Source organism: Balaenoptera musculus, chromosome 1 (genome assembly GCF_009873245.2).
Source record: "Balaenoptera musculus isolate JJ_BM4_2016_0621 chromosome 1, mBalMus1.pri.v3, whole genome shotgun sequence".
NCBI classification, from domain to species: Eukaryota; Metazoa; Chordata; class Mammalia; order Artiodactyla; family Balaenopteridae; genus Balaenoptera; species Balaenoptera musculus.
Genome location: NC_045785.1, coordinates 14,975,990 through 14,996,304, shown reverse-complemented (window position 1 = coordinate 14,996,304; position 20,315 = coordinate 14,975,990). Strand labels below are relative to the sequence as shown.

Below are 20,315 nucleotides of genomic sequence, written 5' to 3'. Positions count from 1 at the left end.
GTTTCCTCATCCTAGAAACAAGAGATATCACCTACCTTCCAGGGCACACGCGAGATGGTCGGTGCACAGTAGGCCCTCGTTTAATGCTGGTTCCCGCGTCTCCTGCCCCTGTGTCCACCTTCAGTTCTGCCTCTGGGACCACAGCTTCAGACACTCCTCTCCCCACTCAGACTGCCTTCATGGCAGCTTCCCAGCTCCTGCCTAACAATAGCTCTTTATCGCATTAGGAGCACATCACAAAAAGCAGTGCTTTCCTCTTCTGGGTAATTAGAGGTAATTAGCATTGCCTTTGTGCTGCCCTCCTCTTTTCCTTGAAAATTCTTGCTGGAAGAGAGGTTGCTGGCAAAAGAGTCCTCATGACTGCTGTTGCGAAGCACTGGCTGCCCTGTGCTCGGAGCAGAAGCCTACAGGACCTTCTACAGGAGGATTCCCTTCTCCCCGCCGGGCTGACGTGGGCAGGGCCCTCTGAACATCATCCCAGCATCAGCCACCCGACACAAACGTGGTCGGCGGTGGCTCCTGATCTCAGGACAAGCCAGGGCAGGAGTGAGCCAGGGGCAGGCCCTGTCGCAGGCAGAGGGCATCTCTGGTGAACGGAGCAGACAAAGGCCAGGCTGCCTGCCCGCCTTTCAGGCTCTCCTGTGTGGGGACTGGGTTGCAGCGGGTGGGGGTTTCTGCCACCCCGGGGGCCACGTCATGAGGTTTCTTGGGGGGGCAGAGACCCAGCCCAGGGTCTCTGGAGTCTTGGTGTCCCAAAAGAACGCCAGCTGGCTTCTAGAGCTTAGCCCAGGGCTTGGCACACAACAGACATTCAGTAATAATAACAAGAATAACAACAATAGCCAGCGTGCCAGACACTGCTCTGCATGGTTTACAGACCTTATGTCACTTGATCCCCATAGCTGTCCCATGAAGTAGGGATAATAACCCCATTGTACAGGTATAGAAACTGAGGCTGCAGGAAGGGACACTGCATGTGAGTGGCAGAGCCAGATGAACTAGGGAACCTACCTCAGAGCCTGGGCTCTTAACCAGTGCATTCACACTGTCTGCATTCACGCATCTCTGTGGCTTCCAATCAGTGACCTCCAACTCTAGGCCAGTAAGCCTGTGACGTGTATTATCTCGTTGAATCCTCACAACCAGCCCACATGGTGTATGGTGTACGTATCTTTATTAGCCCCATTTTACAGAGGAGGAAACTGAGGCCTAAGAGGTAAAGGAACCCCAGGGGGCCTGATAGGCTTGGAAATTGTTGACCAGGCAGAGACAGGTGGCAGCAGCTTTGGTTTGGGCAAGTCAAGGTGCCTTGCAAGGCAGGAAACCAGAAGCGCTGAGGCCCATTCATCCTGTGTGGATCTGGTTACCCTGAGCACCCACAGTGTACAGGGCTGTATGTGAGGAGTAGAGGTGAGTTAGAAGTGGTCCCTGCACTTCCTCAGCTCACACGGTCCATCAGAACACAGACAGATGCAAGCAGATGCAGATGATGGTGTGTAGTGAGTGCTGTTGCAGGGGAGCCCCAGGAAGGGTCCGTAACCAGCATGGGAAGGTCAGGTAGGCTTCTCAGCACCAGGGACATACAGCATATCCGGACAGGTGGCAGATTTCAATCTAGACAGCCAGGGAGATGGTCTTGGGCTGAAATCTTTATCCAACATCAGCCACGCCAGAATGTTCCACTGCTCAGAAGGGATTCTTTTCCCATCCACCTCACTCCTGCTCTCCCATCCCTCTGGCTACCTGTAAAATTGGAACTCTGCCAGCCAGTTCTGCCTCTGGGTCTTTGCAGAATGGCAGCTCAGGGACTAGGGTTGGCTGAGACCTGGACCAACTTGTAGCCAAGAAGGTCCAGAGCTGTGCATTCTAGGGCAGCTGCACAGTGGAATTTCCATCTGGAATCAGCTGCAGCCAGTAGCCAAGAAGTTCCAGAGCTGTGCATTCTAGGGCAGCTGCACAGTGAAATTTCCATCTGGAATCAGCTGTAGCCAGTAGCCATAAACACCTCCCTCCCTTCCTGTCCTGCCTGCCTCCACCCAGCCCTAGTACCAGCCCCTCACCAACATTAAACAGGTATAGGGAGGCCATCCTTGTTTGTCCCTGTGGGTCTAGGTTTCTGCTGGCCCGAATTCAGATGTGATGGCTAGAGCTTCAGCAGCCATTTTGGGTTCCCGAATGGATCTGCCTAGCTCACTCCCTACCTTCTATCCCTCCTTCCAAGAAAACTAAATTAAAAGGAACTCATATTTATGGAGCACCTACTGTGTACCAGGTGCTGTGCCTTATGGTTTGTATTATTTTTTCCCACCAACCCCATGTGATGGGTATCACTAACCCTAATTGTGTAATGTCCCTATAAAAGTGTTTGGGGTCATATATGGAACAGAATATTTCCCACAAAGTCCCAGGCCCTTGGAACTCTCATAGCAGAACATTCAAGGGGGGCTCCCCTGGTGGCGCAGTGGTTGAGAATCTGCCTGCCAATGCAGGGGACGCGGGTTCGAGCCCTGGTCTGGGAAGATCCCACATGCCGCGGAGCAACTAGGCCCGTGAGCCACACTTACTGAGCCTGCGCGTCTGGAGCCTCTGCTCCGCAACAGGAGAGGCCGCAATAATGAAAGGCCCGCGCACCGCGATGAAGAGTGGCCCCCACTTGCCGCAACTGGAGAAAGCCCTCGCACAGAAACGAAGACCCAACACAGCCATAAATAAATAAATAAAAATTGTATAACTTAAAAACAAAAAAAAAACAAAAAAACATTTATTTAAAAAAAAAAAAAAAAAAAAAAAAAAGAACATTCAAGGTATGAGGTGTCATGATCCTCATTTTACAGATGGGGAAGCTGGGTTTCAGGACGTTGTACAGACTCACCCAGTTACTAGAAAGAGACAGAGCCAAGTCTGGAACCCCCATGTCTCTGATTCCAAACTTAGGTTCTTTCTAGCGCCATGCAGCCACTAATGTCCACCCGCTATGGAAAGATGCTGCCCTACCTTGACCTCCACCCTGAACCCAGGGATCTGAAAAGCCTCTTCTGTGTTTATACATGTGTGTGTTTTCACTGAACACTCTTTAAAAGTGGTTGCAAAGAAAAGAAAAAGAAGTAAGCAGGTTATGAGAAAATAACAAAACTGTACAGGGAATTGTCTTTTGTGTTCTTGCAAAGTCATTGGAATAACCCGGTGTGATTTGTGATTCAAATGGAAATGCAGGTGTTACCAGCTGAGGAGCTTACTTCCTAAGCTCCCCAGCACAAGCCTCCCCAGTGCTTTCCTGTCTCCTTTTTAGACAAAAACCTTCCTCTTCAGCCTTGAAGGACTGTTCTGTCTTGTGCTTGCCTTTGGCACTAAAGCAGGCACCCTAGGCTGACTGGGGAGAGCGCAAGTCTCCATCTCAGGGAGGAGATTTGAGCGAAGCACCTCCGCTCTCAGCATCTCAAGCACAGCACACGGCTGTGCTTTTCACATGCTGTGTGTCATTAAGCAAACCACCACCCCTCTCTGGGTTTCTCTTTTCTCATCTGTAAAATGAAAATGATTTTTAAAGTCTTCCCCACCACACACCTGATTTTCTATGAAGAGAACAGGCCTGGATTCAGACCCCAGCTCTGACACCTGGGTGACCTTGGGCAGGTCACTTTACCTCTCTGCCTCAATTTCTTCATCTCCAATTAGCAGCCAGTACCTGTCAAAGGAGTATATTCAACAAACTCATTTCCTACAATGTATTAAGGACCTACTGTGTGTCGACCATTGTCCATTTTCACAGTTAGGCATCGGGCACTCCAATCACACCCCTATTTTTCAGTCACTGATGTATGCCAACACAAAAATAGGGGAGTCTCTCTTCTCTCAAGAAGGGGGTGGGCACTTCTGAGTTCTTGACCCTTGTCTTAGTGAAGATTCCATCCATATCAAAGGCCCAGATGAACTGGCTTAAACACACAAGAGGTGATGCTGTCCCATAGGCAAAGGCCAGAAGAGGCAGTTCAGGGCTGGTGGCTCCATAGCCTTCAGGGGCCAAAATTCCCTGTCTTGCTACTCTGCCATCCTTAGGGAGCCAACTCATGGCTCATGGTGGCTGCCACAGCTCTGGCCATCCTGTCTGAATTCCAGCCAGCAAGAAAGAGGAAATAGGGGGAAAAGCGAAGCACTCCCCCTTTTAAAGAGAATTCCAAGGAGCGCCGCATAACACTGCTGCTTCATCTCATTGGCCAGAACTCATCACCGTAGTACACTTAGCAACAAGGGAGGCTGGAGAATGTACCCAGCTATAAATTGGAGTTCTTATGACTAAGGGAAAGGGGGAGAGTGAATCGTAGAAAGTACCTGGCAATCTTTCTAGCCATAGCTCTATTTTAGGTTTGGGGGCTTTTTCCTGGAGGAACCTTCACAGCAACCCTCTGATGTAACTACTCTTACTGTCCCCATTTTACAGCTGAGGCACATGGAGGTCAGAGGCATACAGGGGCTTGTCCAAGGTCCCACAGCTGGTGAGCCACAGGGCCCTTCCACTGTAACCTAAAGCTGCAGGCAGAGAACGGGAACTTCCACTCCAACTCCATCAGGAGGATCTTTCCTGCCCCCAGAGGACCCAGATTCTGTAGAGAAGCTTCCTTCGTCTTTATTTGATAAATTTTAGAGCAGCCTTGAACCCAGAGGCCTCCCACCCACTCTGGACTTGAGAATCCTTGAGGGTTGGAGTCATGGCATTGGTGATTGGTTGGTGAAGATGCGGAGAGAGAGGCCTGGGAGCCCTGGGGAGGACTGGCCTCTGCCCACCACGCGTGGTCCTCACTCCCTGTCCTCCTGCAGGTCAGCGGCCACTTGGACTACGCCAGGCAGATGGGCGTCATCCTGAAGGCCGTGGGCGTCCACACCAAGCCAAGCTGCGACGAGAAGGGGCTCTTGCTGGCCCCAGGCAGCCCGCCCCAAGAGGAGCCTCTTCAGGCAGCAGCCCCCTCCTCATCAGATAAGACCACCAACCAGGATGGGCAAACCCAAGGTCCCACATCCCCTTTGGGAGACGCCCCCAAAGCAGCCACATCCCTTGACCCCAGCCAAGCCCAAGTGCCAGTGGGACTGGACCAGTCTGAAGGGGCCTCCCTTCCTGCTGCTGCCAGCCCTGCTGAGAGCCCCCCTGTCTGCAGCCATGGCATGGGCCCCAACCCACTGGGCTGCCCCGACTGTGCCAGCGAGACACAGGGGTCCTGCCCAGGGCTGGACTGACCCCGGAAGAGTCACTCTCCCAGATTTCTATATGCAGCGCTCTCTTACCCCGCTCCACCGGGTCCCTCACACGAGCTCTGGAGATGCAGAATTTCTACCACTGCCTTTCCTAAATTGAAGACATTGGTACTGGAAGGAGGGGGATTGTGAGAAGACACCGTCCCCTCCCCAAGGAAGCAAGGCTAGAGCCCTGCAGAGTCAACCAAGCACGGTATAGAGCCCCAGGGCTAGACCAGCCGTGGGCCTCCTGTGCTTCGGGGCAGAGCTGCAGGGTCTGGTCGCCCATCGGGTGGCTCAGGAGCTCTGTGGAGCCTGAGGCTCCCACCCAGCCACGCCTCGCAGCCTCAAAAGCCTGGGGTCTGCCGACCCATTCTCCAGGGCTGCCTGCCAGCCCACAGGCACCACTGCCACACCTACAGAGCAGGTACCAGTGGGGCAGGCAGCTTATTCTTTCTGCTCTTGGGAGATCCGATGAGATCTGCCACATGCAGCGGTACAGGCTGTGCACCGCACAACTACAGGGGCAGCGTCGGAAAGACGTGATGTGAAGGGCGCCCCCCAAGGTTATGCCACGTAGTGGCCCTGGATATAATTGTTACAGAACGTGGTGAAAAAATGCTGGACCAGCAGGCAGTGTGGACGGAGACTGGGCCTGTGACGAGAATGAATTAGGTGGGAAAGGACCTCCTATAGCAGGAACAGAGGCGTGGTGATTCTAATAATAAATAATAATAACAGCTACCGTGTGTTAGGTATTTACTGTGTACAGGGTGCTTACATGGATTGTCTCAGTTGACCCTCACAACAACCCTATGAGGTAGGTACTATTATTATCTTCATTTTCACTTGCAGACCCAGAGAGGTTAGATAAGCTGCCCAAGATCACACAGATGGTCAGTCTCAAACTCCATTCAGTCGGCCTCTAGAGCCCAAGCTCTTAGCCACTGTATCTGCATCCCTGGAACCATCCCCTTTGGTCCTCCCACTGTCTCTGAATGAGCGGGCCAGAGATAATCCCCCCCCCCGCATCGTGCAGATGGGGAAACCAAGGCCCAGGCAGAGAAAATATTGACAAGCTCAGGGGAGGCAGCGAGGAGTGGGGGGAGGCAGGGGAATTAGAGTGTTGGAGCCAAATTGGTCCTCAGGGGTACATGTATTTGTTTATTCTTTCAAAAAATATTTACAGAACTCCTACTGCTGTTAATCCAAACAGCTCATGTCACCCGTGGAAAACTGAGGCCCCGAGAGAGGAAATGACGTTGCTGAGGTCCCAAAGCAAATTCAGGGCAGAGTCTGGACCAGAACCCAGGACACCTGCACCCAGAGTCTCTTCCCACCTCACCAGCTGCTTCTCCAGCCCGAGTGGCCCCTCAAGCGAATTCAGTTCACACCACGGTCACCGCCTCAGCTAGTGTTTATTGAGAGTCCACTGGGGCAAGCCTGGGGGTAGAGGGGGAGCCCCAATAAGCACCATGGCCCCTCTACAGCCAGCGGCATGGCCAGAATTGAGTCTACTCAGCACCAAGGAGAGCTCCAGGCCGCCAGCGGAGGCCCCTGGGAGTTTGGGTTGATGGAACTTGGAGGTGGGAAGCAGGGTAAGAAAAACCTCAGACTAAAAAGAAACCTAGGGCTTCCCTGGTGGCACAGTGGTTAAGAATCCGCCTGCCACTGCAGGGGACACGGGTTTGATCCCTGGTCCAGGAAGATCCCACATGCCACGGACCAACTAAGCCCGTGCACCACAACTACTGAGCCTGCACTCTAGAGCCCGTGAGCCACAACTACTGAGCCTGCGCTGTGGAGCCCGCGAGCCACAACTACTGAAGCCCGTGTGCCTAGAGCTCGTGCTCCGCAACAAGAGAAGCCATTGTAATGAGAAGCCTGCACACCGCAACAAAGAATAACTCCCGCTCGCCACAACTAGAGGAAGCCCGCACCCAGCAATAAAGACCCAACTCAGCCATAAGTAAATAAATTAAATTTAATTTAATTTAAATTAAAAACAAAAAGAAACCTAAAGCAGGTAAGCTTTGGGAACCAAGAGTTCCCCCCTCAGAAAAAACCAGGCCCCTGTGCCAGGGCCCACCTGCCTGCCCCAGGGCACCAGCCCGCACCAGGGGCGGCTCTACAACTCTGCTGACACAATGGCCACCACTCCCACGTCCCTCACTGACCCCAGGGAAAGCCAGAAGGAGGTGGGCAAGGGCTGGTTCTGCCCCCATCAGCTGGTTCCCTTCTAGGCCCAAGGAAGTCCAGGTAGAGGAACACCATCCCTGGCGCTGAGCAGAAGCCGCCAGCTATCCCTTTGGCTCCAGGAGACGCAATGCAGCCGCCTGGGAGCTGGGGTAGGGGCCCTACCCAGGATCCAGAGCCAGGAGTTGGGGAACCAGAGTCAGGCTGTGGGATCTGGGCCGGGGCTGAAGAGGAGGAGGAAGGTGGAAGAACAGTGGGAACCAATAGCCCTTCCCGGCCCTCAGCCAGAGGCCAGGGGGCTGGACGGCCAGGAGCTATAACAGCAGGGACCACCAACCGACCACCTGCCGAGCGCTGGGCATTCTGTGTGCGTTATCCTAACGCTCAAGACACCCTATGAAGCAGGCATCATTACTCCCATTTTGCATGTGGAATAATAGGCTCAGAGAGGTTAATTAACTTCTACAAGGACTGGTAAGTGGTGAAGCAGAGGTTCAAATTTACGCCTGCCTGACTCCCAGGCTCGGATGCTTTATGTGCAGGCAGCTGTATCCTGAGAACCTGACTGGTCCGAAAACTGTCTAGCAAACCATTCTCAGGGTTAACGATCACCTGAACCAGCACATCTCAAACTGTAATGTGCGCAGGATCCACCTGGTGATCAGCAGGTCGGGGTGGGGCAGAGGCGTGCATTTTTAACAGACTCCCGGGAGCTGATGCGGTGGCCCATGGACGAGACTTTGAGGAGCAAGGAATTTGGCCCAGCGCCAAGCCACCTCTGCAGACAGAGGTGTCCCTCCCATGCAGTCTGATAGAACGTGCAAAGGAGATGGTTTTCTTCAGCCTAATCTGGACCAAGAGGTCCTTACCCCACTCCCTGGAGTCCCCCAGCCTTGCTCTACACACATCCACAAGTTACACTCAATAGTGGGGCATCCTGGAGAATGCCACTATGAGAATGCCATCCCCCACTATGCTGTACTGAGCCAGCAACTAGCCCTGTTGTGGGCAGGGGGAGCTGGCTCATTGCAGCCCACTGGAGCTCAGTGGGCTCCCGGGAGACCTGTAGCCTCCTGGTTTTAGCCAAGAGCTAGTCCAAGGCCTCAGGGACTTGTTCCCATCCAGTCCAGTTCTCCAAGCCTGCATCAGTTCGTGGGGGTACCAAGCGGATGCAGCTGCAGCTCCGGCTCCGCAGGATCAATGTTGAAGAAGTTGACTGCGGCAGTGGTCCTGGCAGGCGGCGGGGGGTCCCGGGTGGCCTCTCCAGGCAGCAGCAGCTGGGCCGTGAGTTGCAGGCCTGAGGAGCCCCCCGAGCCTGGGTCCGAGTCCGAGTCCAAGTTCGGCAGCAGGGGCAGTGGCAGCACATGCTGCAGGCTCAGGCCCGGCCGTGGGCCGCTGTGAGAGGTGCGCATGGAGGGCGAGGCAAGACTGGGCCGGTGCTTCCGGGGGCAGTGGGGACACGGCAGGAACCTGCCCAGGGCCCGCTTGAAGTCCCGCATGAAGAGTGGGTAGATGATGGGGTTCATGGTGCTGTTGCAGTAACCCAGCCATGTAAGGACATCAAAGAGCCCCGGGGAGATGCAGTCGCACACGGCCTGGAGGGATGGGGCACGTCATGCCTGGTCCTGGAGGAGGGACGCAGGCCACCCCACCCAGCATGGATGGGACAGACACATAAACACGTGGAGAGGCGGCCCGCCCTCCTCCCTCCCCGGGTCTGGGCAGGGGTGGGGCTCAGGGCCTCCCCAACAAGGCGTGGGCTCACCTGCCCCTTGTGGTAGCGTTACCTGGGCTATGTTGACCACAAAGAAGGGCAACCAGGTCACAAAGAACATGCCCAGCAGGATGCCCAGTGTCAGGCTGGCCTTCAAGGCCTTCCTGCTGTGCTTGGTGGCTAGACGCCTGCTGTCAGCTGACTCCACCTCGGGGCATGGGGTCCTGGGCACCTGCGGAAAGGAAAGGCACGTGATTCAGTGAAGAATGAACACCAGTCTGACCCTATTCCCAGCCACAGACTGAGACTTACTCCTAATTCTAGACTGAGCCCTAGTTCCAGTATTAAACTGAGCCCTGACCCTTGAATGAGCTCTAATTGTAGTCCTAGACTGAGGCCTGACCCTGAACTCCCGACTGAACCTTGACCTGGCTTCAGACTGAGCCCTGACATCAGCAATAAGCTAAGCCCTACTCATGGCCCTGAACCCCTGATGCCTGCCATAGGTTGAGCCCCTACATAAACAAGATCTCAAACTGAGCCTCAACCCTAGGACCAGATGAGCCCAATTTTAGCACCAGACTGAGCCCTGATTCCAGAAATAGACGGAGCCTTGGTCCTGGTCCTGCACTGAGCTATGACCCTGACCCAGCTCTTCACAAGGAACTCTAGGAAGTACAGTGAGATTTCCGAGGTGCTGGGGCTCATGGTCATGTGTGTTGGCCAGTGTCAAATGTTGTCCTTTGCAAGGAGTGTGGGTCTTCTGAACTGTTGCATTTGTGTTTGGGGCAGTGTTGTCCTGCACTGCACTTTGGCACTACAAGAATTAGCTGCAATTGAACAGCACTTGACAAAAGAGGGCAGTTGCTGTCCAGGGCTTGGCCATCTCTTTGCCTATGGATTCTCTTCATATTTTGGAGTGATGGTTTTGTCTGCACCACTACTCTCATACTCCACAAAATAAAGTGCATTTTTGAAAATATGTGCCCAAAACAAATGTGTACAATTAAATCTGTATAAATTACTAGGGATGCGAGCAACCTTGGCATTTTACACACAGATTTCACTGTGGACTGACAGACATCTCCATTCCCACACGTGGACTCCGTGAACGGGAACTAGGGGAGAGGAGGAGGAAAAAACTAGGAGCTGCTCCATGGGGAACACGGCATGAGGGGTTAGAATGTGACTTCACAAATGGGAGCGCGGGCGTCCCAAAACATTAAAAAGGCTCTCTGATCCCAGATGACCCATTAGCCCAGAGGTTCTCTTAATTTTTTCAACTTTGTGAGTCCACTGAGACTCTAATGAAATCTACAAAACCACTCCTCAGAAAACAAAAAGCTTATAAAATTTTATAAATACACACACACAGAGAAAAAAGTTCCCTCATGTCCAGAGGGTTCAGAGACCACTGTGAAGTCCATCCATGAAACCCCTCGGGGTCCATGAAAGCTGGAATGTGAAGCCCTCCTCTGAACCATGTATTGTAATCAATTTGGATTTTCTTATATCAGCTTTCCACAAGGCAAGATCCACCTATATTGACAATTTTTAAGTAAATACTGGTATGCAGAGGTGCGCACAATTTATTGAATTATGAAGGGGTACGTGGGCTGCCTGGGAATATACCTGGGCTTTGAAAGCCAGGGATTTCCCCCCAACATTTCCTAAACTGCATGAGAGCCCAGCTTAGCTCTTGAGGCAACCAAAGATCGCTTGAGTATGGGAAGATGAAAGAGAAGGAGGCAGGAAGGTAACCAGATTCCCAGGCAACCTTCACAGATGAAAATGGAGTGGAGGAGGCAAAGCCAAGTTGTGTCAGTCCTGTGAGCACCAAAGCCACACCCCCTACCCCATTCCCCTCCCAGCCCTTTTGCTCTCCCCGCCTCCTCAGGGTAGCCAGGCTTGGTTGCTGTCCATGGTGCTGAAAACCCAGCTGCATACCTACACTATCTTTCTATAGGATCTGGAATGGCAGTGGGCAGGAGAGGGGAGACAGGCACACTGCAACTCCCACCCTTCGATGTGTTTCTCCAAGTGAAATCTGGTTAGACAAATATCAAAGACACCCAGAGCAGCCTAAAAGAGGCCCTTGATTTCTCTCCTCTGTCTTGGTGGGGCAGCATTGTGCAGAGCCAAGAGCTTGTTTTAAGACAAGTGATCTGGCTTCAAATCATGCCTCTACCACTTACTCGCCCTGTGATCTTGACAGTCTCTGTTTCCACATCTGTAAAATGGGAGAGAATACTCACCTTACGGAGTTGCTGTGAACCTGTGGATATACATGCATGCACAGTGCCCGACATAGAGTAAGTGTGAATACATAGCAGCCCTGATGTCGATTCAGCGGTATGAGTATGAGGCTGGGGGAGTTTTTAGCACCCTCAGGAGCCCTGTTTTTCTGCCAGCAGCTTGAGCTTTCCAAAGCAGCACAGATGTTGGGACGAATGCTCTGACCCACTATGCTATAGCAAGGAAGAAAAAGAGGATCTGCTTTTCTCTCTCCTTCTCATTTTCTCTTCTCCAGAGTGAACTCTATATGGCTCCTATGGCCCCACCTGTTCAACCTGGAGGGAGAGGCTCCTGCTTCCCCAAAAGAATCTCCTAGGATCTGCTGTGACTTTGAATTGCTGCCACCAGTGGGGACAGACATATGGGGAAGAGGGAGACACTGTCTCCAGAAAGCCCTAGCCACACGGGTACCCCCTGGCCCCTGAAGACCCAGGGAGGGGGCAAAAGACAGCTGTGATCTTGCTAGAGCTCTAGGGCACTAGGGTACCAAGGTGCTCAGGGAGACATTTGGGGGCAGTCATCAGGGGAGGGTGATCCAGAGGAGACAACCATGATCTGAGAGTCCCCCTCTAGTCTTCCTGGGAGCAAACCTGTATTTCTCTTTCTCCTCTTCTCCCCAGAGAGTTGACCCAAGAACACAAGCAAGAGGGAAGAGAGAAGGAATTGAGGCTCAGAGACGGTGGGGGAACCTTCCCAAGGTCACACTGTGCCAGTACAAAGCCTCAAACAAAAGCACCAGTGACCCCAAATGATCATCTCCACTTATTGAGCACTTACTATGCATCAGCAGTTGATGTTAATTCTGCCACCGAATCTTTATGGGAAGAAGGTATTATAATCTCCATCTTGCAGATGAGCTTCAGAGAGGCAAAATAACTTTCCAGGAGTCACCCAGCAGACAAGTGCTGAGTTAGGGAATCAAAGTCATCTCTGGCTCCAGAAACTGCACTTCACCAGGCTGCTTCCATTTTGGAGGATGGAACCCCGAAGTAAAACCCCACCACTGTCACTGAGAGGCCCTCATCGAGCAGAAGCCAATGGCAACCGCCAGGCCACACTCTGGGTTCTGGCTGATGCCAGCCTCACCCTTCCCACTTCTCTCTGCCCTGTAGCCACCTCATGGCCCCATGGCACATTCTGTTGTTTGCATGTCCCTTATACATGTCTGTGGCATTTGTCACTGTCAGAGGGCAGCTACTGGAGGACAATTGGGCAGTGCCCTTCCAGGAGGCAAGTCTGCTTACAGGTCCTTATGTCCATAAAAACCCGTACCTGTGTCTCTACACTTGGCTTGGGCAAGAATGTGTACCACAGCACCATTCGTGATAGGAAAAAAGTTGGAAACAGCCCAAAAGTCCATCAAAAGGAGAGTGGTTAAATAAACCCAGGTACATTACCACTATAGAATGCAACACAGATGTTTAAAAGAATGAATTGATCAAATGGAAGGATCTCCATGACACATTATCAAGTGATAACGGCAAGTTGTACAAACAAGAGATACAGCATGATTCCCTTTGTTTAAAAAAATACACAAAGCAAAGCACTAAGTTTCTTTAGGTACATAAACAAATATGGAAACACACAGAAAAAGAACCGGAAAGACATTGAGAGACCTAGGAGTGGGAGGTGATTGGATGGGGTCAGAGAGGTCTTTTATTTTATCGTTATTGATGAATTTTCATTTTAAAGTGTACTTACGTATTCCCTCGTGTAAATTCAAATTTGTACGATCATCTAATCATAGTGTGAGTGTAATAGGATAGACCCTGGAGCCAGACTGCCGGGTTTAAATCATGGCTCTGTTACTAACTAGCTGAGTGACCTTAAGCAAGGTACCTTACCTCTCTATGCCTCAGCTTTCTCATCTGTAAAATGGCAATTACAATGGCATCTACCTCGTAGGATTGTAGTAAGGATTAAATAAGATAATAGAAAGTTACTTGAACAGTGCCTGGCACATAGGAAGTACTGTGTGATTGTTAGTGATCCTTGTTGTTGTTTATTGTTATTTGTGTTCACCTCAGCTCCTTCATAATGGTGATGAGGCTGCTGATGGCAGCAAGGGTGATTTTCCCCCTAGAAAGTCTCAAAGGGGTGAGCTCCCCAGAACCGTGCATTTTTACCATCAAGAGGAAAGGATAGGAATTAACATTTGTCAAGCACCTACTATGCACCAGGTTTATATATATCATCTCATTGATTCTTCAAACAGCCCCAAATGACAAATAGCATTACCCCTGAGATAGAGGGAGGTGAGTGACTCATCCACAGTCATCCAGCTGCGATGGGAGAGAGGCAGGATTTGAACCCGTGCTCAGCCAGACGCACAAGCTCCTGTGCCCTGCCCCAGCTGCACCAGGCAACCTTGTTCTGAGCAGCAGCCAAGGCTGTCATGCTCGGCTCTGCTCCTCTGCCAGCCTCTCCCACTCAGCCCCCTCCTCCCCCTCCAAGATATTTCTGTGATCACAGCCTCCTCTGAGGAGGAGGAAGCAGAGGTGGAAGGGAAGATGGATCACTAGGACAGAATGATGCATAGCTGGGTGATGGAGGGTGAAAGAGCTGGGGGAGGAGGACAAGGAGGAGAAATTGAGGGAGAGAAGGAAGATATGAAGAGAGGGGTGAGCTAGAACGGAGGGAGGGGGGATAGAGAAGGGGAAAAGACGAGGTGGAGAGGAAGACGATAGGGAAAGGGTTTTGACCACAGAGACACCGGAATCCTGGCAGAGAGAGAAAGAGACTAAGAACGCAGGAACGCCCAGCTGAGCCTCCTGCTGCTGCCCCACATCAGGCTGAGCACCCACACTGGCCCCTCTGGAATCCCCCAAGGATGCGTACCATCCCCACACGGGCACCCACCTTTCACATACACACACACACACACACACTCCTGCCCCGGCAGCATCTCACTCTGGCACCACCACCACCTCTCACACACCTCTCTCCAACCCCAGCCCATATGCTCTGCCTGACCTCTAAGCAGAACTCTTTCTCACAGCCCCTGGGGCTGGGAAGACCTGCCTGAAACCCCTGAGGCAACCAGTGGCTTTTTAAAAGGCCATTCACATCAATAGGCAGATGTGGTGGATAGAGGCATAGAAAGATGCTCCAGCCAGCTCAGCTCCCATGTCCGAAACCCCAGAAAGAGCCAGGACTTCAGGGACTAGTGCCCAGCCCCCTTCCCTCTGTGGGGAAGCTAGAGGCTGAATCGGAGAAGGAGCTAAGGGTCCAGTGGGGCTGGGAAGAGGAGGAAAGGGGCCTAACACACCCCCAAGTTCTGCTCATTCTCATCAGTTCCTTTAGGTCCAGGCACTGAGAACGCCTCCATCCCCAGGCTGGATGCTGCTGGACTCTGGGGCAGGCCAGCTTGGGTGGGGGAAGTGGGTCACAATCCAGGAGGCCGGAGTAGAGGCGGCATCCCAGAAGCAAATTCCCCAAATGCAGGCAATTCTCCAGGCAATAAGGAAAATTGCCCTGCAGAAGGCTTGCTTAGGATCTGAGTGGGTTTGGAAGCAAGGGCAATGGTAGAGTCTGACACTGTCTCATTCAAATAAAGAGAAAAGGCTTTCCAGAAAGTAGGAAGAATTTGCACAAACACATTTCTGGCTTGAGAGGCTGCGGGTCATTCTGCCAGCTAAATGACCCATGAAGACTCCTCCCAGCCTTTGGATTCGTGACTTCCTGGCTTCAGTTTGCAAACGTATGCACAGGGAAAAATCCTGAATGTTTACTGGCGGAGGCACCCTTCTTATAAGCTCCAGAACCCTCATCATGATAGGGTTTCGTGGTCAGTGTCTCTCTCTCCAGCTAGAAAGTAGATTCCAAGAGGGCAGGATCTTCTCAGACCCACTCATCCCTGCAACCACAGCACAAGGGAGGTACTCAACACAGTACCAAGGAAGTGAATCAATGTACTAAAAAGTGCAGGATTCATCAGCTACAAGAACTGCTTCTAAAAGTGGGAGAAAAGGGAGAAATGTGAGTTGGGATTGAATCCCTGGCTCTGTGAAGCACTGTTGTTCATTTCATTTCTCTCATCACTGTGCACTGACCACTCGTGACACGCCAGGCACTGTTTTAGGTGCTGGGAATATAGCAATCGAGACAAGTCCTCACCCTCATAGAACTTACATTCTAGTAGGAGGAAATAAACAGTCAAACAGTAAATGGGAAAGTATATAGTATGTCAGGCGGTGGTATTTGTTGCTGAGAATAACTTAGGAAATTAGGACTGGACGGGGTCTGGACAAGTGTGGCCGTTACTACTCTTGACGAAGTGATTAGGGAAGACAGCCAAGCAGAGGCCAGAAGAAAGTGATGGAAGTTAGGGGGAGAACCATGCAGAGATGTGAGGAAACGGCACTTCAGGCAGAGGGAGCGGCAAGTGCAAAGGTCCTGAGGCAGAAGTGTGCTTGGTATGCTCAAGGAATAACAAGGGGGCCAGGGGAGCTGAAACAGAAGGAGTGTGGAGGATGGTGGAAGGAAAGGAGGCCAGATAAGGAGCAGAGGAATGACATAACAGGACCAGCTTTTTTTTTTTTTTTTTTTTTCCATTCCTCACAGCTTGCGGTGAAAGTGCCAAGTCCTAACCACTGAACCACCAGGGAATTCCCAGGACCTGCATTTTAAAGGGATCACTGTGGCTGCTGTGTAAGATCAAAAGGGAGCAAGGATGGGCTCAGGAAGCCAGTGGGTGGTCACTGTAATAACCCCAGCATCAGAAGCCCAGGGGGCCGAGGGAGGCAACCGAGACATAAGAAGTGTTTTGAAAGCAGAAAGCACACTGGGTGTGCAGTGCGAGCAAAAGAGAGGCATCCAGGTTGCCTCCAAGGTTCCTGGCCTGAGCAACTGATATCAGTTAGTCGATATGAGGAAGACAAGGGAGGGACTATGTCTGGAGCCTGGAAAATCCGGAGTTCTGTTGCGGGCAGCGGTAAGTAAGTGGCCCAGGCTGGAAGTCATCAGTGTGTAGGTGTTACTTCTGGTCATGGCACAAGACCAGCTCACTGAGTGAATGTGGGAAAAGAGCAAGGAGGTCAGAGGACTGAGGCCGGGGGATGCCTCGGATGGTGGCGGAGCAAGAGGACCCAGTAGAGGAGACTGAGAAGGCACAGCCGGTGGCGTGGAGGGTCTCACACCGGGTGGCGTCCCTGAGGTCAATGTTTTAAGAGCGTGTCACCGCCCACAGGCAGCACAACGTTCAGATCCAGGCGTTGGCATCAGCCAGACCTGAGCTTGAACCTCACTAACCAGCTGTGCAACGCTGGGCAAGTCACCTCCCCTCGGTTTCCCCAGATGTCAAACAGGGATGATGATTACTTGCCCTGTTGGGTGTTTGGGGGATTCGCTTAGCTCAGTGCCGGGCAGGTAGAGAGCGCTCAAAGGCTGTGGGGCTGCAGCTGTTAGCACTTGGGGGACACCTGCCCAGGTGCTGAGGCCACAGTCTCAGGTACAATCCTGGCCAGTTAGCTTCATGGAAAGAAAATCTATGCATCACAGACATTGCTGGAACCGAGAATCCAGACCAAGGCCGGCCAACTTCTCACCTCCTTAGTCACTGGGGCAGAGCTCCCCAGAGTGTGAGAATTGGAGATACCCTTGGGTGGTAAATGGACACCCCATTAAATAACTGAGTCACAGAGTGGGAACATAGGCCTTTACAGTTCCCTCCCAGCTCTTCTGGTTACACAAAGGGAAAGTCTCGTGTCAATGGTACTGTGTCTTTAACGTCCCTCCAACATCTAACAAAGAGAAAGCGGGCCTCAGGCTCAGCATCTCCAGCCATCCAAGCTGGACTTCAGTCACACTGCCGGTGCTTCTGCAGCCTCATTGAGGCTGTGTTTGTGATCACCTTCTATTTATGGCAAGGATACTGACTGTCCATTTCCGGAAGAGAAAAGAAGTTTTCTTTCTAAATAAATTCATGGAAGTAAAAAGGTAAATGAGATGTCTCCAAGGCAATGCTAAGTGCATATGGATGCAGAGGCTTGAGGAGTGTGTGAGGGTGGGTGGAGGGGTAGCAAGGCAGACACCACAAGGCAGTTCTCAAACACCTGAAGTCTGGGAAACGCTCCTTTACAAGAACCCAGGGAGAGAGGATGGATGGCCCAGGGCAGCTGCCCCACAGCTGCAGAACCAAGTCAGGGTCACAGCCACCTGCTGAGACTCAAGAACGTTCTCCAGTGAGTACAGATCAGGGAGAGAGCAGGGCCGCAGCCAGGACCTCCTGTGCACCCAAGACCCTGTCCTCCTACTTGATGGGCCTCACTGCTGGGATGACACGGGTAAGCCGCTCTGGGGGGGCTGCCGACCAGGGTGTTAGCCTCTCAGCCCCCATCTATCCAGTGACCCCCCCCCAAGGTACCTCCCATCCTGCAGGCACCTCCTCCACCTGAGGCTACACCAAGATGACACTGGAGAGCCCATCTGGGATCTTCTTGGGGGCCTGTGACCTAATTCTCTAGGGCTCAGGCCTGGTCAGTCTAAAGTCCCGTCCCTTGGCATAAACAATAGGGCTCGGGCACCGTGTGACCCACTCCACTCTAGGCACTGCAGACCTTGAGCAAAGAGCACCTACCCCATTCACAAGTAATCAGTGAGCACCTACTATGTACAGTGGAGATCAAAACCCACTCAGATACACCCAGCCCTCGTGGGAGCTTACACTCCAGTGGGGGAGACAGACAATGAACAAATCAACAAATAAACTGGGGATCAGGATCAAGAATAAAAGGGTGGGGGAGGGCAGGGAGGTCTGCAGACAGTGTGGTCAGGGAGGGCCTCTGGGAAGGGGTGACCTGTGAGCTGAAGAAGAGTCTCAGTCAGGCAAGGGCGGCCCCAGGGGAAGAACATTCCAGGCAGAGGGCACAGCCAGTGCAAAGACCTGGGCACAGAATCCGTCTGGTGCCTACTAGGAGTGTCAGAAGGGCCACAAGACTGCTGCAGAGAAAGGGGTGGGGAGGGGAAGAGGTGCAGCTGGAGAGGTTGTCACGACCAGATCCCAAGGCCAGATCCTGACACAGGTCTCCCCTTTATCTTGAGAGCAATGGGGAGCCACTGAAGGGTTTGCAGCAAGGGAGTGAGGTGATCACGCTTCTGTTTTTGTTTGTGCAGCAAATGGATAGGAGTGGGTCTGGCGTGGAGGCAGGGGGAGCCAGCAGGAGACTATCAAAGGCTCCCAGGTAAGAAGCAATGGTGGCTTGGATCAGGAAGGTGGCATTGGAGATGACACATGTTTAGAGGCAGCACCAACAGGCCTTGCAAATGAATCCCATGAGCATGAGGGAGAGAAATTATTCCTAAGTTTCTGGCGTGCGATGCCATGATGGTGCCATGTGCCACGATGGGGACGATGGGGGGACGAGCAGGTGGGGAGAGTTGGGACCCCCTGAATCCCCTGTTGCACATGTTACCTTCGAGAAGACTGCTCCACATCCTGGAGCGTCCTGTGGACAGTTGGACATTGAGTCTGGAGTTCAGAAGAAAGGTGGGAACTGGGAATGACCAATTGGAGGTCGTCAGCAATTGTATATTACGTGGCGGATGCCTAGTGGGCGCCCAATGGCTGCTCATTCTTCTCCATCCCACAAGCCCGGGTCTCCCTGCGCGCCCCGGGTACCTGCAGCGTCTCCAAGGCCTGGACGGCCATGCCGGTGGTGAGGGAGGCCACCTGCACGGCCTGCTTGCGGGCGGCCAGCAGGATCCTGCAGTAGGTGAAGCAGATGGCGCCCGAGGGCAGGAAGAAGGTGAGGCCCGACGCCACCAGGACGAAGGGCAGGCTGGCCAGCAGGCGGCACTGGCCCGGGGCGGGCGCCCGCGCGCGGCCCAACTCGTGCCAGCCCAGCAGCAGGGGCAGGAAGGAGGCGAGCGCGGCCAGGCTCCAGGCGCTCAGGACCAGCGCCAGAGCGCGCGGGGGCGTCATGCGCAGCTTGTAGCGCAGCGGCGAGAGGATGAGCAGGTAGCGGTCCAGGCTGATGAGGCAGAGGTTGAGGATGGAGGCGCTGCAGCACATCACGTCGAAGGCGGCCCAGAGCAGGCAGAGGCCCCGCGCCAGCACCCAGCGCCCGTACAACGCGTTCAGCATGGCCGGCGGCATCACCACCAGCCCCACCATCAGGTCCGACGTGAAGAGCGACACCAGGAAGAAGTTGGACGTGTTGCGCAGCGTGGGCTGCGTGCAGATGAGCGCGATGAGCAGCGAGTTGGCCGCCGCCGTCAGCGTGATGACCACACACAGCGCGGCCGCCACCCAGCCGCTGCCCCCCGGCTCCGATGGCGGCCCCGACTCCCAGTCCGGGGTGCTGTTGGTGGTGGGGCCCTGCTCTGGGACCATGAGGGCGGAGCGCGAGGACGTGAGGCCCGAAAGGGGTCCGGAGGACGAGGTAGGGTGGGCGGGGAGACGGGGAGAGGGACCTGCAGGAGCAGAGGCTGGCTGGGCGTAGTCGGTGAGAACAGACCACCCCCCACCGGGGGCCGCAGGTGGGAAGATATGAATGGGTCTCTGGGTCAAGGGGCAGCAACCCGAGGAGGATGGAGAGGGGGTCTTTGGGCGCCCTCGGGTGTGACGTAGGGACACCTGGAGCAAACCGGTGAGAAGTCTGGGAGGGGGCACCTGACGGGCAGTCCTCCAGAGGAGCGGCCGAAAGTCAGGAGGACCGGGACGCTGACTCTGGGCGTTTGGCCGGGTGGGAGCAGAGCGCCTAGAGGGGGCGGGCGGTAAGATGGGTCGAGGGCAGGGACGCGGGGAGGTGGCAGCCCAGGGCGAATGGGCGCTATCCAGGCCGCCCCGCGGCAGGGGGGCGTAGGGGGGGTGCGCCAGGTGGGGAGCCGTGGTGCTGGGGGGTCGCAGGGTGGGGGGGTCCACGGGCCAGAGCAAAGCCCCCGG

At 53.6% G+C, this 20,315-nt stretch overlaps 2 protein-coding genes across 7 annotated transcripts in view; one reads left to right on the top strand and one right to left on the bottom strand.

Annotated features, from left to right (window-relative positions):
* TMCO4 (transmembrane and coiled-coil domains 4) overlaps window positions 1–5,970 on the top strand; it is a 92,859-nt gene extending 86,889 nt beyond the window's left edge. For all 6 annotated transcript variants that reach the window (XM_036826269.1, XM_036826252.1, XM_036826247.1 and 3 more), the window contains one exon: window positions 4,816–5,970. In XM_036826269.1, coding sequence (XP_036682164.1) covers window positions 4,816–5,229 — 414 coding nt within the window. In that variant the 3' untranslated portion in view covers window positions 5,230–5,970. The remainder of the gene's footprint in view (window positions 1–4,815) is intronic.
* A 1,320-nt stretch (window positions 5,971–7,290) lies between these two features.
* On the bottom strand, window positions 7,291–19,763 carry HTR6 (5-hydroxytryptamine receptor 6). Its single transcript, XM_036867758.1, has 3 exons — window positions 19,050–19,763; window positions 9,210–9,368; window positions 7,291–9,017 (listed from the first exon to the last, which is right to left on the bottom strand). The coding sequence occupies exons 1-3, from the start codon at window positions 19,761–19,763 to the stop codon at window positions 8,568–8,570; spliced, it is 1,323 nt and encodes a 440-aa protein (XP_036723653.1). The 3' UTR covers window positions 7,291–8,567.
* Between the last annotated feature and the right edge of the window lie 552 nt (window positions 19,764–20,315).